Source organism: Loxodonta africana, chromosome 13 (genome assembly GCF_030014295.1).
Source record: "Loxodonta africana isolate mLoxAfr1 chromosome 13, mLoxAfr1.hap2, whole genome shotgun sequence".
Classification (NCBI taxonomy): Eukaryota; Metazoa; Chordata; class Mammalia; order Proboscidea; family Elephantidae; genus Loxodonta; species Loxodonta africana.
This window is the reverse complement of record NC_087354.1, coordinates 48,413,659-48,428,602: the sequence shown is the minus strand read 5'-3', so window position 1 is coordinate 48,428,602 and position 14,944 is coordinate 48,413,659. Positions and strand designations below refer to the sequence as shown.

General features: G+C 38.3%; 1 protein-coding gene across 1 annotated transcript; it reads left to right on the top strand.

Annotated features, from left to right (window-relative positions):
* The first annotated feature begins 2,802 nt into the window (after nucleotides 1–2,802).
* C13H15orf61 (chromosome 13 C15orf61 homolog) lies at nucleotides 2,803–7,711 on the top strand. The gene is made up of 2 exons (XM_003418379.3): nucleotides 2,803–3,148; nucleotides 7,482–7,711. Exons 1-2 carry the CDS (start codon nucleotides 2,803–2,805, stop codon nucleotides 7,607–7,609), a joined length of 474 nt encoding a protein of 157 aa, XP_003418427.1. The 3' UTR covers nucleotides 7,610–7,711.
* Nucleotides 7,712–14,944: the final 7,233 nt, after the last annotated feature.

Genomic DNA, 14,944 nt, shown 5'->3' with positions numbered 1-14,944 from the left:
AAAACACTAACTACCCAGAAACCCAGTGCCGACTACATACTGTAATTTCCTTTCTCCAGCATCCCCCGGACACGCTAATGATATTCACTTCACCCACAATTTTTCTTTTTTCATTCTTTCACCAAGCAGAGTGCCTACTATGTACCAAGGACCATTCTAGGAGCTGGGATTACAAACGTTAACCAACCAGACAGAAACCCCTCCCCTTATTACACTTACGTTCCAGTGCGGGGATACCAGCAGAGAAGTTCAGATACAAGATACTTTTGGATGAAGTCTCTCTCCGTACCCAGTATTTTAATGGTAAAATGTTTTACCAAGGTAATTCTTGCCACTCTTTCTTCTTTGTAACAACAGCCCCAGCTGCCAGCAGACTCCTTGGGGGCTTTCAGAACGTCAGCCAGTTTTGCAGGAGGACTCAGGAAGCTCTAGCTAAGAATACAGTAGTTCAGTCCTTTCCTAATGGCTTTGGCCATGACTCAGTTCTTCCATGAGGATAATTTTGCATGAATTTTGCATGAAGCCAGTGCAGACATAAGGATACAGGAAGCCAGCAGCATTTGCTCCACTGACAAAAGTGGAGAGAATTAATGAACACTTACCTAACTGTAGGGACAACTCAGACCCACCTACTCTGGTGCTGAGCTTGGCTCACAGGGCACTGAGCCATGAAGCAGATTGGGGTTCCGAGGACACCTGGGTCTGTAGAGCCTTTGGGTATCTGTTTCTAAGTTCCAAAATGTACTGGAGTATGAATCCGGGCAACAGCATCTCCGTGGTCCTTCTTCCCTTGAACTGAAAGTCCTTAAGCCCCAAACAGGAAACATTGAAGGAAATCTTAAATGTAAGCACTTCTAGTCTCTTTTCATAATTCCTCTATCTTTTACCAACGTGCTGACATACGCACCCATCTTTCCTATACTTTTCTCCCTCAGAACGGCAGTGAATTACAATGGCAACATACTACCCGGCTTTGTTTCAAATCACATTATTAGAAATATCTGGGTAAATCAGGATCTCACAGCAAGGTTATGAAAAACAGCATGAGACTAAATATCCTACAGGTCAGGTTATGTCCTCTGTGTCATAGTCTCTGTATATACTTAACAAACACTAATAACTGTTGTTACGTGCCGTCAAGCTGGTTCCGACTCACAGCGACACTAATAATAGGATGTATTAATACATAATACTACATGTAGAACTCATTTTTATCTTTTTCAAATCTTTTATTGAAGCATAATACACACACAGAAAAGTGCACATCATATGTTTTCAGTTCAAAGAACTTTCACAAGCTAAATACACCCATATAACCAAAACCCAGAGCAAAAAAGAGAATCCCAGGCCCCTAAAAGGCCCTCCATGCACTTTCCAGTCGCTGCCCCTTCCCCTGCTCTGCTAATCTTGACTTCTAACAGCATAGATGAGTTCTGGCCCGTTTTTATACTTTCTACCAATGAAATCATACAATAAATATTCTTTCATGTCTGCCTTCTTTCACTGTACCTTCCATTTGTGCAATTCATGCGTGTTGTGATTGTACATTGTTCCTTCTCACTGCTGCATAGTATTCCACCATGTGAAATATAACATATATATACACCACGATGTATCTATCCATTCTACTATTTCTAGGCATTTGGGTCATTTCCAGGTTTCAGGATTACAAATAGGAATAGTGCTGCTATAAATATTCTAGAACGTGTCTTTCGGAGAACATATACACACCATTTCCGTTGACGTATACACACCTGGAAGTGGGATGACTGGTCACAAGGTGTGCTGTGAAGTGACTTCCTTGATCAGAGGCAATGCTGTGTGGAAAATACGATAGTGGACAAGGCATTCTGTGAGTCCATAGAAGGCAGTTCTGGCAGACACGCTGCAGACAGGCAAGGCCAGTCCACATCCGGAGTAAATGTGCTTTCCACACACATCATCTTAGTGATACATGGTTTTTCCACAAAAGATGAGTTTCGGACAAATAAAAGGAAATTTTTCTTTAAAAAGCAGGTAGACATAAGTCACCACCTCAATAGCCTTCGAAGTAGGAGAAAAGGTTTTCCTAGAGTCATGCATTGATAATGGCTGACTGAGGGCTGAGAGCAAAGGCTCGTGTCCAGGTGGTGTTCTGGGCCTCTGGGCACTGCATGGGAAGAGGTTGGGACATATTATTTTTTAAATAAACTTGTTTATTTTGTAATATCCGGGCCAATTTAAAGCAGCAAACAAAACAGTGAGGAACTAAACACGATGGTGCTCCCCGAGCTCATGAGCTAAGGCAAACCACTCTGCCTGTGCACTTTTCTGAGGACACCTCAGTGTAGACGCAAAGACACCTTCTCACCAAGAACTAAGGGTTTTGCTTGAGCCCCGCGAGGACTTGGAGAGACCGGGGTTGGAGGTCTACCACTCAGCAGGGAGGTTAAGCGACTTCTTTTCAACCTTAATTTTCCTAATACCCAAACGGATACGACCTCCCCGGACCCTCCCCAAACCCACGGCTATTAATGACTACGTGAGATCATATGTTACTCCCCGAGCGGGTCACTCCTCCCGCCTCGCACCCCGACTCCACTCTGGGCAGGAGCCGCGAGGCCTTGTGCGCACGCGCCGCGACCCTCCTGGGGCGCCAATGCTCCCGCGCAGGGCCCCGGGGGGCGTTCCCGCCGGCGCCGGGCATGTGCACCCGAGCCCGAGCCGGCGGCCCCGCCCCCAGCGCGCGCCCCCAGCGGCGGCCGCGAGCACGGGCCCGCCTTCCCGGCGCGCTCGAGGGGCGGGACGCCGGGAGGATGGGCCATGGAGGCTCTGCGGAGGGTTCACGAGGCCGCGCTCCGCCTGCTGCTGTGCGGGCCCTGGGCCTCGGGCGCCGCCCCCGGCCCGAAGCCCCGCGCCTCGGAGGTGCTGACGCGGCACCTGCTGCAGCGGCGCCTGCCGCACTGGACCTCCTTCTGCGTCCCCTACAGCGCCGTCCGCAACGACCAGTTCGGCCTCTCGCACTTCAACTGGCGCGTGCAGGGCGCCAACTACCACGTCCTGCGCACCGGCTGTTTCCCCTTCATCAAGTACCACTGCTCCAAGGCCCCCTGGCAGGACCTGGCCGGGCAGAACCGGTTCTTCACGGTGCTCAAGGTCATCAACCTCGGTGAGTGGCCCGGGCCGGGCGACCGGGGCTCCGGCCAGTGCCGCGCGGAGGAGAGGGCCGCGCCCGCCCCAGCGAAGCACGGGCCGCCGTGAGGCCCACGACGCGTCGAGTGACGCCCACCGTTTACAAAGCACGATGACAGATGTTAGGGCACCGGGGCCGAGACCCCGCCCCAGGTCAGGCACGGTGAGCGGGCCCGGTCCCCCGCAGGCTCGCCCCGCACGCTGCGCACGTGACTTTGGGCTTCCCAGGCACGCTCCCCGGCCCCCACCCACAGTGCCAGCCCCGCAGGGCGAGGTTTTGACTTGGTCTTTTGTATCTTGCAGCCCTCCCTCCCCTCCCCATTAGCTGTTTGGGTTAAACCGCTGACGGGTGAACTGTCCCCCTCTTTTACCCACCATACTGGTGTGTTCCCGCAAACCTGTCCTTAGGGACCACCCTGCCATCACCTCTGGAGAGAGGCATTCCACTCTCACTCCCTCTCAACTGGGGAGCCCCCTGCGCTGGAGAGTAAGGAGAGGGTAAGGAGGAAGGAGAAGCAAATAACCCCACTGGAAAGGGGCTCTAAAGTTAAGAGTGTATTACGGCAGGGCAGGATCCGGTCATCACTTTGTGGGGTTGAGTTTCTTTGTTTTCTTTCTATAAAATTTCAGCAAGTTCCTTTTACTGAAAGCACTAAAGGTTTTCACCAGACACATTAACTTTTTCAGATGCTAGACCTCAAAGATATTTTCGAAGACTCTTCCTCTTTAATATTTCTATGTTTTCACGAAATAGTCTGACTCAGAGTACTCTGGCAGGATTAGTTATTTTGTTTTGGTTTAATGACAGAAGAGACATGAACATTGACATGGGTGTACCATTTATATCAGTGAAAAATATAGAGGCCTCGAGATGTTTTGAACCTATGAATTGATATCAAATTAATCCAGATTTCAGTAATTCTGCATTTAGACATGGAGGCTGAAGCAGGTTACTCAGTTTTGTTTTTTTTTTTTTTAACCAGAATTAAAACTAAACCCCTATGCAGTGGTACTAGTATTAGTATATAATCTGATAGGTGGTTAAATTTAAATGTCACATGTGTATTTTTGTTTATCATAATTCATATTCGTTAGTCATGGGTTTTTCAGGCAGTGCTCCACTGGGGCTGTCCAGGGTTCTATCCAGTATGGGGAAGATTACTTAGCAATGTGTACTCTTTTAAAAAGTACTGTTACCCTTTGCCTAGTGGACTATATAGAACCTAACACCTAATGTGGAGGTCGATAAAGAGCTGAGAGGTGAGGTGACTTAGAAAATCCAATTCAGAATTATTTGGACAGGCTAGAGTGAGGAGTAGATTCAAGAACAAGTTTATTTTAGCATTTTCAGAACCAGAAGAAATTGTTCTTCCTAAAACCTAACACTTTAAGAGCATCTTAATGATGCTCTTTTAAATATAGATGTTAAGGGGGGAGGGGGACGGGATAGGATACCCAGAATGCCCTCCACATAGAAAAGTAAAACCTTTTAAGGAGAGGAACAACAGTTATAGATTTTTATGTGGAAAAGGCCAAAGAGTGATCTAATGGTCTTTACGGTAACTAACTCAATGCCTTTGGAAATTCAGAAGCTCCTGCTGGGAATAACAGTTTTTGAAGTTAAAAAGGAAAACTTTCTGCTCATGAATGTTTTCGTACAAATTGGCTTATACCGATGAGGAAGTTTTTGTTTTTCATACTTTTTAAAGAGTGGTTGTGTTCACCAACTTGGTACTGTTTATTTTGCCTGATGACAGGGAATGTGAATTAGATGAGAAAATCCTTTCCTAGTCAGTCTATGGTATACAGGTGCCCCTGTGGATCATCAACTACATCCTATAAGAATATTTAGGATTTTATTCCTCTGATTCCCTTCCAAATTAGTAATTAGGAGAGTAATCCATTTTAAAAATAATAAACATTGGTTTTACCTATGTGTTCACTTTCTCCTCTGCCCTTCCTTAGTAGAAGGTGACATTTTATTGATGGTTTATCAGACTGGGTATCCTGCTGGGAAGTAGATTGAGACTTAAGAAAAGTAACTCACCATTGGAATGAATGGGTAATCGGGGACTTGCTGCGGAAGTTCTAATTTTTTTAAGTGCTTAATTTGACAGTGGTTTACCTACTGTTCGCTGACTCAAAATGAATTGTTATGCATAGGACTGACTTTCAAGTTCATTTTGATGTTATGTTTCAAGGCTGGAAAAAATTAATTTTTCATGGGATTTTATAGACTTTAAAGCGTTTGTGCTACAGATAGATTTTTTTTTAATGTATAAGTTATATAGGTGGTAAATCTTCCCATTTAGTTTATTAATCTGACCCAATTAAATAAATAGATGGGAGGAAAAAAAGGGATATAGAATTTATGACTCCTGTATTAACTCCATCTACTGTCAAACAGTCTTATAATGGTCCCTGGCTTTTCTTAAAAAGAGATAATGTAGTTATTATTAAGCTACTTATCTTTGATCAGCTCTCCCATTTTAGCTTAAAAATATTAGCTATTTATTTGTGTGATTTTTCAAAAGTGTGAATTTTTTTTTTAAGTATCGGTATTTTAACCGAAGACTAATGAATACTGCAAAACAATTCTCAGTGTCACCAACCATTCCTTAAATCTATGTCCTTAGCATTGATTTAAAAGGTGTACCTTACATATTTTATTCTTAGTGTATTTAGAAAATTAATAATTGCTTCTCAAGCCTGTTTTTTTCTTGCTTACTCCTTTGGTTTTTGCCTTTTCAAGTTGGGGCACCATATTTTAAATTTATTTTTTATGGCAGCTGCTCTGTAGCCTCCTCCCATTCCTCTTCCGCTCATCATGTTCTTGTTCTTCCCTTGCCCACCCTCCTCCATGCTACCTGCTTTTATTTTTTTTTCTTTTCAGTTAAATGATTTATAAATAGCCTTGTTTTGATTGTAGTTTTTGTGGGGCTTTTTGTGACATTCCCTTGAGGCATTTAGAGATTCTTTAGGGTATTATCAGGGCAAAGAAGCCTACATACTGTTAGGATTTCACAGGAGTTTCAGGAAGCCTGTTAATAGTGACCAGCTGTGACCCAGTAGATTCCTAAAAATAGGTGCGAACCTAAATTGGCCTTTTTTCCCCTCTTCTTCTCATTGCCAACTAGTGATACCTCTCTTGATTTATTTTTGGCACCACTGAGGCAGGAATGCAGCTTCAGGGAATAAGCACAAAGTAGCTCAGGGCATGTGTGCACCCAAAAAGAGTGAAACACAGCAAATGTACTCCCAGAAAAACAAGAAAAATATTTAGCAATATGATTAGTTCTGAGCATGTGTTAATCTCCCTATTAACTAGAAAAAGTGATTTTCCAAATGTACAGCTATCCTTTTAAATTGTCACTTTTTGAGCAACGCCTCCAAGGAAGCAAGAAAATCAGTACTTTGCAGAGCATACAATAATTATTGATTCATGTGCCTGTGATTCTGTGCATGTTTTTAATATGTTAATAATCATTGATTTTAAATAAGTGCCTTTAAAAAAGATCAGAATTGTGAAAGTTTGTTTTGTGTCTAACAGTATCATAGTCATCTAAGTTTTTAATTCATGTAGCTGGGCAGTATGTGTTTCGTTTCATGTATTAGAAATGGCAGCTAATCTCAAATATAAGAAAAATCTTATCAAATGAAATATCCCAAAGAAGAAACATGTTGTTGGAGTTGATTTATCTACCTTAAATAGGTTGAAATGAGATTGTTGTCAAATCAGTTATAAAAATACTAACGAGAGTGTTTCTTTGTCATGTCTGTTGTTGTGCTAAACCTTCCTTAGAGTTAAGTTTTACCTTAGGCTCTGAAAGACAGCTATCTGACCCGCTTCCTCTTAAGTTGTACAAAAATTGCTTCAGCCAGCAGTGTTACCGTCTAACTTAAAGAAAGGTAAAGCTGACCCAGTAACTTTAGCTCAAGGCTAAAATCAGAAGCATCTACAACTAAATTAATGGATATTCTCCTATTTGCTTATTCGTGAAAAGAATATAGAGTTACTTCATAGTTACTTGAAAGTAATGAATTAGTGCTTGTAAAGTCCTTTGAATTAAAATGTATATCTGCCTTATCTAGAGTTTTAGAAATCTGTAGGCTCACGTAGTTGTCACCATGTTCCACAAACATAAAATTGAACTCTTAGATAATCACAGTGCAAGTTATATTTGTATAGTCTTTATAACTTGGCGATTTGTTGATATTGCTGAAGACTGGTACATGATCTGTACTATGACAAATGTATGGCATGATTAGCAAGTAGTAATGTTTATAAATAACATTCATCTGTTTTCTAGGAATTCCAACTCTGTTGTATGGCCTTGGCTCCTGGCTATTTGCAAGAGTCACAGAGACTGTGCATACCAGTTATGGACCAGTAACAGTTTATTTTCTAAATAAAGAAGATGAAGGTGCCATGTATTGAAAATTGTTCGTGGGAGAACATAAATATCACTGGATTTTCTCTTGTGTATATGTGCAATATTTATTTTTGATCCTTCAAAATAAAACTTTTGCTAACACCTTTTTTCTTTTCTACGGTGTCTGGTTCTTTAAGATGAATCATTGCCCTCAAGAGGCAAAGCTTTTCCTACACTGTTATATATTGCATACTCTGTTTAGCCAATGGGAACTACAAACACATTAAGCTTCACAGAAATTTTTTTTTTCCTCGAGCTAGGTTAAACTACAGATAAAAAATGATTATAATATATATAGATTCCATAGTTGGCATTAACAATTTAAATCAACTCTTTAAAGAGAAAATAAAGACAAACAAAGGAAGATGGGGAAAATCTTTTTATATAACTTTGGGAAAAGTAGAGGATAGTAGGGTATATTGGTAGAGAGAATATGATGTCACTGGCAAATCCAAAATGGATGAGAATCTAATTGCAATCTGAAATCTAGACTATTCAGCTGCCAGGATTTTAAATATTTTAAGGTTTTAAGTGATTTAAAACCCTGTGCCATTTACCTGGATGAGAGGTCAGGTGTAATGCTGACACTTTTTTTGCTTAAAGAATCTAATACCATGCTACTACTACTTTTTTAATGTAATAATAACTCAGTGATTAAAGGCAGCAAGGTGAATGAAACTAAGTTCAGATGGCATGCTGATAAAGCTATAATAACAATTAAGATCTTCTAGAAAGACCTAGAACAATAAATTTCATTAACTGTTTATATGAACAATTAGCTGAAATGGTACGTATCCATAGACTTACTGGCAATGGGGACTGGGCTGAAATTTTAAAGACCTGATGGTGGTTTTGTGTTGGGATTTTATTAAGTAATTGCATTTTTGGAAGCAAAGTCATTTAAAAAATTTATCCTTGGGGGTAGTTACAAAATGCCCAGACGAATGGTAAATTTTCAGAAATTTGGAGTAATTTAGGGAGAACTAAGTAGAGCTATTTAATTTCTAAACCAATGGGTGTTTAAGATTTATGATCCCTCCTATAATTACAATCATACATTATATATCATTTTATGTTAATGTGTCGCTGATATTCTACAACGTTTATACATTTTGTAGCACAATTTGTAACAAAATTTCAATCTAACCCACATTTGTGTGCTTACCCCTATCAAGTCAGTAGAGAGGGAATGGAAGTGATTGAAGTGAGCGCACCAGTACGGTGAAGTCCTACAAACTGGTTTCCTTTAAAATAGTGACCTACATAGAGTGAACTCTTCTCCAAATATATGTAGTGTTCACTTGTCTAAAAGCAATTCTAAATAACACTTTAATCAAAGAAGTACTTAGACCAATATGTTTAGTCCAGAAGAATATACTTGACACTAGTTAAATGAATGGTTTACACAAAGGAGACAGTGTTACATTAAGCTTCATTAATAATAAATCTGACTATTAGCATTTTGCAAGGAAGGCTAGAACTGATTTCCTCTGTAACGGGCAAAGTTAAATAACTATTGCTCATAAGTTTTAAGTCAAATACTGCTCATTCATTGCTGCTGGTGCTATCAATACTTGCTGTAAAGGTTTGGTCCCAACACAAGGCTGTTAAAATGGTTTTTAATTACCAGACTATAAATACAGCTTTTCTGTAGAGTTGCACCTCTTTTCACACTGGCCTATTTGATTTCTGATAATTTGTACTGCTGACTCCGCTACCTGTTTTTCAATAGCTATAGTCAGTGTGACTTCTTGTCCATACAGTGATAGGTAAATCTCCTTGGAGAACATCTATGACAAACTACCCTATTGATCTCTGTAATTCTCTGCTCCTCGCAGCATTAAACAGAGCCTTGATTTCTTGTCTGATGTGCTCACTGTGTAACAATTAGGCAAATGTAATATTTTGTTGTATTACATGAAAATCAATAGACCTCTTGCTCTCATGGAGTTGATCATGGTGAAGGATGAACTCAACAATGGCTAAGGGCATGGTTCAAATATTAAAATATCACTTATTAGGTTTTTTAAGGTTTGTGGTGCACACTTCAGTCTGAAAAATGCTCTCCATCAAACAGTAATGGCTTAAGTTTTTTTCTTTGAAGTTGGGTATGTAATAAAAAAAAAAAGTTTTTTTCAACTAGAAATTTCTTCCAGCACTTGATAGTTGGTATGTAAGCAACTATAGAAGAGATGCAAGGTTCCCAGTCAGCCTTCTGGCCAAAAAAAGTTTTTTTTTTTTTTTTTTTTATTATACCCAAGCATTGTGCTGGAAGCCAAGAGATTCATTCTATTTATAGCATCAGTGTTGTCTTATTTTTTGACTTAAGTCTAATAACTTTACTCCTTTGTGTCTGAGTTTCTTGCAACTGTAATTTCAGAAGAACAAAACAGTGAAACTTTTTTTTACCTTAGAATATATTGTGAATATGCTTGTAAGCAAACATCAGTTTTACTTTTATTTCAGTAAAAGCTGTACTCCTCAGTCTTCTCTGTTCCATATGTACATACTTCTTGAGGGACTTCATTAAAGAAAGGATTCCAACAGTAAGGTGAGGGCAAGAGAGAGAGAGAGATTGAAGTGATTTTTCGTGACGTGTCCACATACATGCCCATTATTCCTGTGTAGCAAGGGGGGTTCCCAGTCAGCCTTCTGGCCAATAATTTATTTAATGGGATTCTGTCTTTAAAATAATCCAGGCAAAATTATTTTCCAGAGAAGATTTGTTTTTAATACAAAACCTTGCATCTCTTCTATAGTTGCTTACATACCAACTATCAAGTGCTGGAAGAAATTTCTAGTTGAAACTTAGTTCCTTGTGTAAGTTGAACCCTTATGAAGATGCAGTGACAGCTGGCACTATGAAAAAGTTTACTAATATCAAAATCCCTTGCTTCTCGGTGCTGACATCTTAAGGTAGGAGACTGTGCAAATGGTTAAAATGTCTTCCATCACACATATTTGTCCACTAGTTTAATATTTTGGTAGTTGTTGGATTCAGTAAAAATTGAAACACTTAAAATTACTAAAAACCATAGGTCACACGATAACTATGAGCCCAAGAGACAGAAAGGGCCACATGAACCAGAGACTTACATCATCCTGAGACCAGAAGAACTAGATGGTGCCCAGCCACAACCGATGACTGCCCTGACAGGGAGCACAACAGAGAACCTCTGAGGGAGCAGGAGAACAGTGGGATGCAGACCCCAAATTCTCATAAAAAGACCAGATTTAATGGTCTGACTGAGACTAGAAGAATCCCGGCGGTCATGGTCCCCAAACCTTCTGTTGGCCCAGGACAGGAACCATTCCTGAAGACAACTCATCAGACATGGAAGGGACTGGACAATGGGTTGGAGAGAGATGCTGATGAAGAGTGAGCTACTTGTATCAGGTGGACACTTGAGACTGTGTTGGCATCTCCTGTCTGGAGGGGAGATAGGAGGGTAGAGAGGGTTAGAAACTGGCAAAATTGTCACGAAAGGAGAGACTGGAAGGGCTGACTCATTAGGGGAAGAATGAGTGGGAGTATGGAGAAAGGTGTATATAAGCTTATATGTGATAGACTGACTTGATTTGTAAACTTTCACTTAAAGCACAATAAAAATTATTAAAAAAAAAACCATAGGTATTTCCTTTTAAAATGTATATTTTATTTGATATCATTTCTATTTATTTTCATTTGAAACTGTAATCACAGAACATCTGTAATATGTGAAATATCTCTTACCTCCTAAAGAATGAATCATGTTTAAATGAGGGTGATGACACACAAGGTAAGGAGGTGGGTTTTGCTTCACTTAAAAGCTCATGCAGATAGCAGAAATCATATCCTAAAGCTAGTGGATCAAGTATCTACTTTTCTTTCAGCACTTACCATTCAGACAGTAATGATGTTTGGGAGCATCTTAACCTAAACAAGTACTTAGCATTACATCTCACCTGGGTCAACAGTCTAGGGTATCAGAGTTAAACTGTGCTACTGTAAATTAATGGAAGATGTAACTGCACTTTGCTGAAAGATCAATGTCCAATAAAGGCTGCACAATCAAATCTCGTTGCAATGATTGAGGTCTTTAATTGCCTTTCAAAGATAAGGTGGTAATCAACATAGCTTTAACTGATCCTTTTTACCAGTTCAATTACATGCTAATGACTACTGCCAAGTCAGGATCTTTAACTACTTATACTTATTAAATCTTATGTTAGTAATGAAAAATTACTTAAGCTACACAATCGATAGAACACAAATCTTAATTACTATATTTCACTTTTATACCATTTTATGTGCTTGACGAATGTCTCACAAGAGCTTTCTCAACAATAAGAGGTGTTATTAGCAGTGACCACAGTCCACAGAGCATTTTTCTAATATAAATTGGAGATCAGTTGTTGAGAGAATTTTTTTCTTTTACTGGAAATGTAGCCAAAAACAGTTTTCATTAACACAAACCTGGCCATCAAGTTATTTCTCAGAAATCTGCTCTGCTAATTGAGAGAACTAATACAACTGGGATGAAATAAACCTAGGTTGTTTTTAGTAAGTTTATTTATTTATTTTTTTGGTAAAGAAACTGATTATAGAATCTACAAAATTCCTTCTTGGGGAAAGGATAAATGTTTGTAAAGGCAAACAACAAAAGAAAAAATAGGTAAGTTGGACTTCATTAAAAGCTTATGTGTCAAGGGACACTGTCAAGAAAGCGAAAAGATAACCCACATAATGGGAGCAAATATCTGCAAATCATATAACTGAAAAGGATCCTGCATCCTGAATATACAAAAAATGCTTACAACTCAACAATAAGGATAACCCAATTGAAAAATGGACTTGAACAGACATTTCTCCAAAGAAACATGAAAAGATATTCAACATCTGTTTTGATCAAAGATTCTATAGAAGAACCCTGATCAAAAGGGGGGAAATGTAGTCCAGAATTTTAAATTCTCATGGTATCCAGGTTTTCTGGAGCCATGGAGGCTGGATGAACCTCTGAAACTACTGCCCTGAAAAAATCTTTAAACCTTAAACCAAAAATATCCCTTAAGTCTTCTCAAAACCAAACAATAGTTAACTAGTAAAGAATGTCTGCCTTCCGCACTGAACTCTTTTAAGATGCACTTATATGGCATCAAATTGACAACAGCACCTCAAAAGATAAAATAGGAAACTTAGGGGGCAATAAGTTTATGTTAATGGGAGATGAACAATTTGGAAAAGGAGGCTGAGAATGGTTGCACAACTCAAAGGATGTAATCAGTGTCACTATTCTGAGGATGATTGTGGTATTGGTTGTACTACTCTGTGAATATACTAAAAACCCTTAACTATACGCTTTAAATGGGTGAATTGTATGCTTTATGAATTATGTCACAATAAAGCTGTTAAAAAGTTAGTAAAGGATTTGATATTACTATAATAAAATATAATCGATTGCATGATTCCTTTAGAAAATAACTGATTTAGAAAAATGCTAAGAGATTAAAGCAGTGAAACAAAACGTGTTACTTTAACATCATTTTATATGTTACAGTGTTGGAATTTTTTTAATTTTAGTTATGCAACTTAGTTTTAATTAAGTAGATGAAATCTCATTTGGGATCATTTTAAGTAGCAGTAAGAAAAGGAAATACTTGGTTTGAGATTATTTAAGATAAGAACAAAGTAAAGCATGTAAAGTGTTATTAACTGAAAAACCCTCTTTTAGATTCTAGTTGCTGGATAAAGAATGTCAGCTGCTACTAGCATGAGGTTTTATATAGTATTGCTTATAGCTATTTTAGTTGCACTTATATCATTTTAAATACAGTTTATGAACATTGTACCACTCCATTATATTATTAATTTATCTTCAGTGATATTTATAGTATCAATTTAAAAGCTGTAAAACTTCATGAGAAGTAGCTTAAACATAAGGATTTTGATAAACAAAAGCTTTCGGTTTTTAAAAGCAAAATCATGGAAGCTGTGCTTCCTAAAGAAAATTTGAAGCTTTTTTTGTTGTTGTTGATAGAATTATGAACGTTATAAACTCAGTATTTTTTAGTTAACCTAAATACATAAATCTATTTGAATCCGTCTTATGAAAAGAGATATGTCATTAGATATATGATCATCATATGCTTTAGTGATTCAGGGACCTGGTTACATACATGCTTTGTAATGTATGAATTATTTAGTAAGAAAAATCACAATAATTTTGTTGTTACTCAAAAATTTATGGGTTGGCAGAAACAATTATGCAGCCCCTGAAGCTGGTATGTTAAGGTAACATCATTAACACCACATAATATGCTTTTTTTTTAGCAGTTATTTGACATAACCTTTACCGCTTCTACAGAATATAGCAGTAATTTTATAACTGTCTGTAAACAGAACATTGAATTTATTAACCACAGAGTGATTCATTTTCTCTACTCTCATATAAGTACATAATTTAAAGTCAGACTTGAAAACTTATCCCCAACCCTAAAGGGATAAAATAAAAATATACAAAGTAAAAATAAATACTAAATAGGTATAAATTTTAGTTTCTAGTTCAAGAAATGTAGATGTTTAAGAATTGAATGAAAATAATGCCTGAGGGCAGGAAATTATTATCTTGTAACCTTTTTTTTACACATCGTATTAAGGCCCTCGATGTAAGATGAAGGCCAAAATTTTAGGTTCTTAAGCTTTCGAATTTCTAAATTTATAAAACGAAAGAACCAAGAAGTTGAAAGTTTGAATAAAAATCTAAATAAGTCACTTAATTTTAGATCACATTTAAAAATTAACAGTCATTCATTCATCCATAGACCATGTTGAAGGCAAACTTTATGTGCCAACAAAATCTAGGAGTTCTGAATGTACATATAGCGTCCATTAAGCCGTCCTGAAAAGACTAATTCTGTATACAACTGGATAAGAACCACGGATTATTAAATTTTGTGTTTCCAACACATCATATATAAAGTTCTATGTTGAATGAATGTGCAGTAATTCAAATTTTTTTTTAAAAAGCCTTTGTCTTTAATAGCTTTAAGAAAACCCCAGTCAAAGGTTGCTTTAATTGGAGAACATATAGATTCTTTATAAGAGGAGTAACAACTTCTGAAATATTGTCTCAGGTTTAATAAATTAACTTATTAAGTGAGTACACTGTTCAATGTATTCTGAAAAATGAAAGATTGGAATCTTACAAGATATTCTTTTGAAGCATTTCAAAAGGTAGCATGTATTTTCACATACAAGATTTCTGCTATTTTAAAAGAAACCTTAGAATGGTCAACTGAAATTCAACAAGGATGCTAAGTCCATCCAGTGGGGAAGAAAGAGTTTCTTCAACAAATTGTGC

What these genes read in the sequence shown, in the direction of transcription:
- C13H15orf61 (XM_003418379.3), top strand. Translation starts at nt 2,803, where the DNA reads ATGGAGGCTCTGCGGAGGGTTCACGAGGCCGCGCTCCGCCTGCTGCTG. An exon ending in GCTCAAGGTCATCAACCTCG is followed by an intron (nt 3,149 to 7,481) that starts GTGAGTGGCCCG and finishes TCTGTTTTCTAG; the next exon opens with GAATTCCAACTCTGTTGTAT.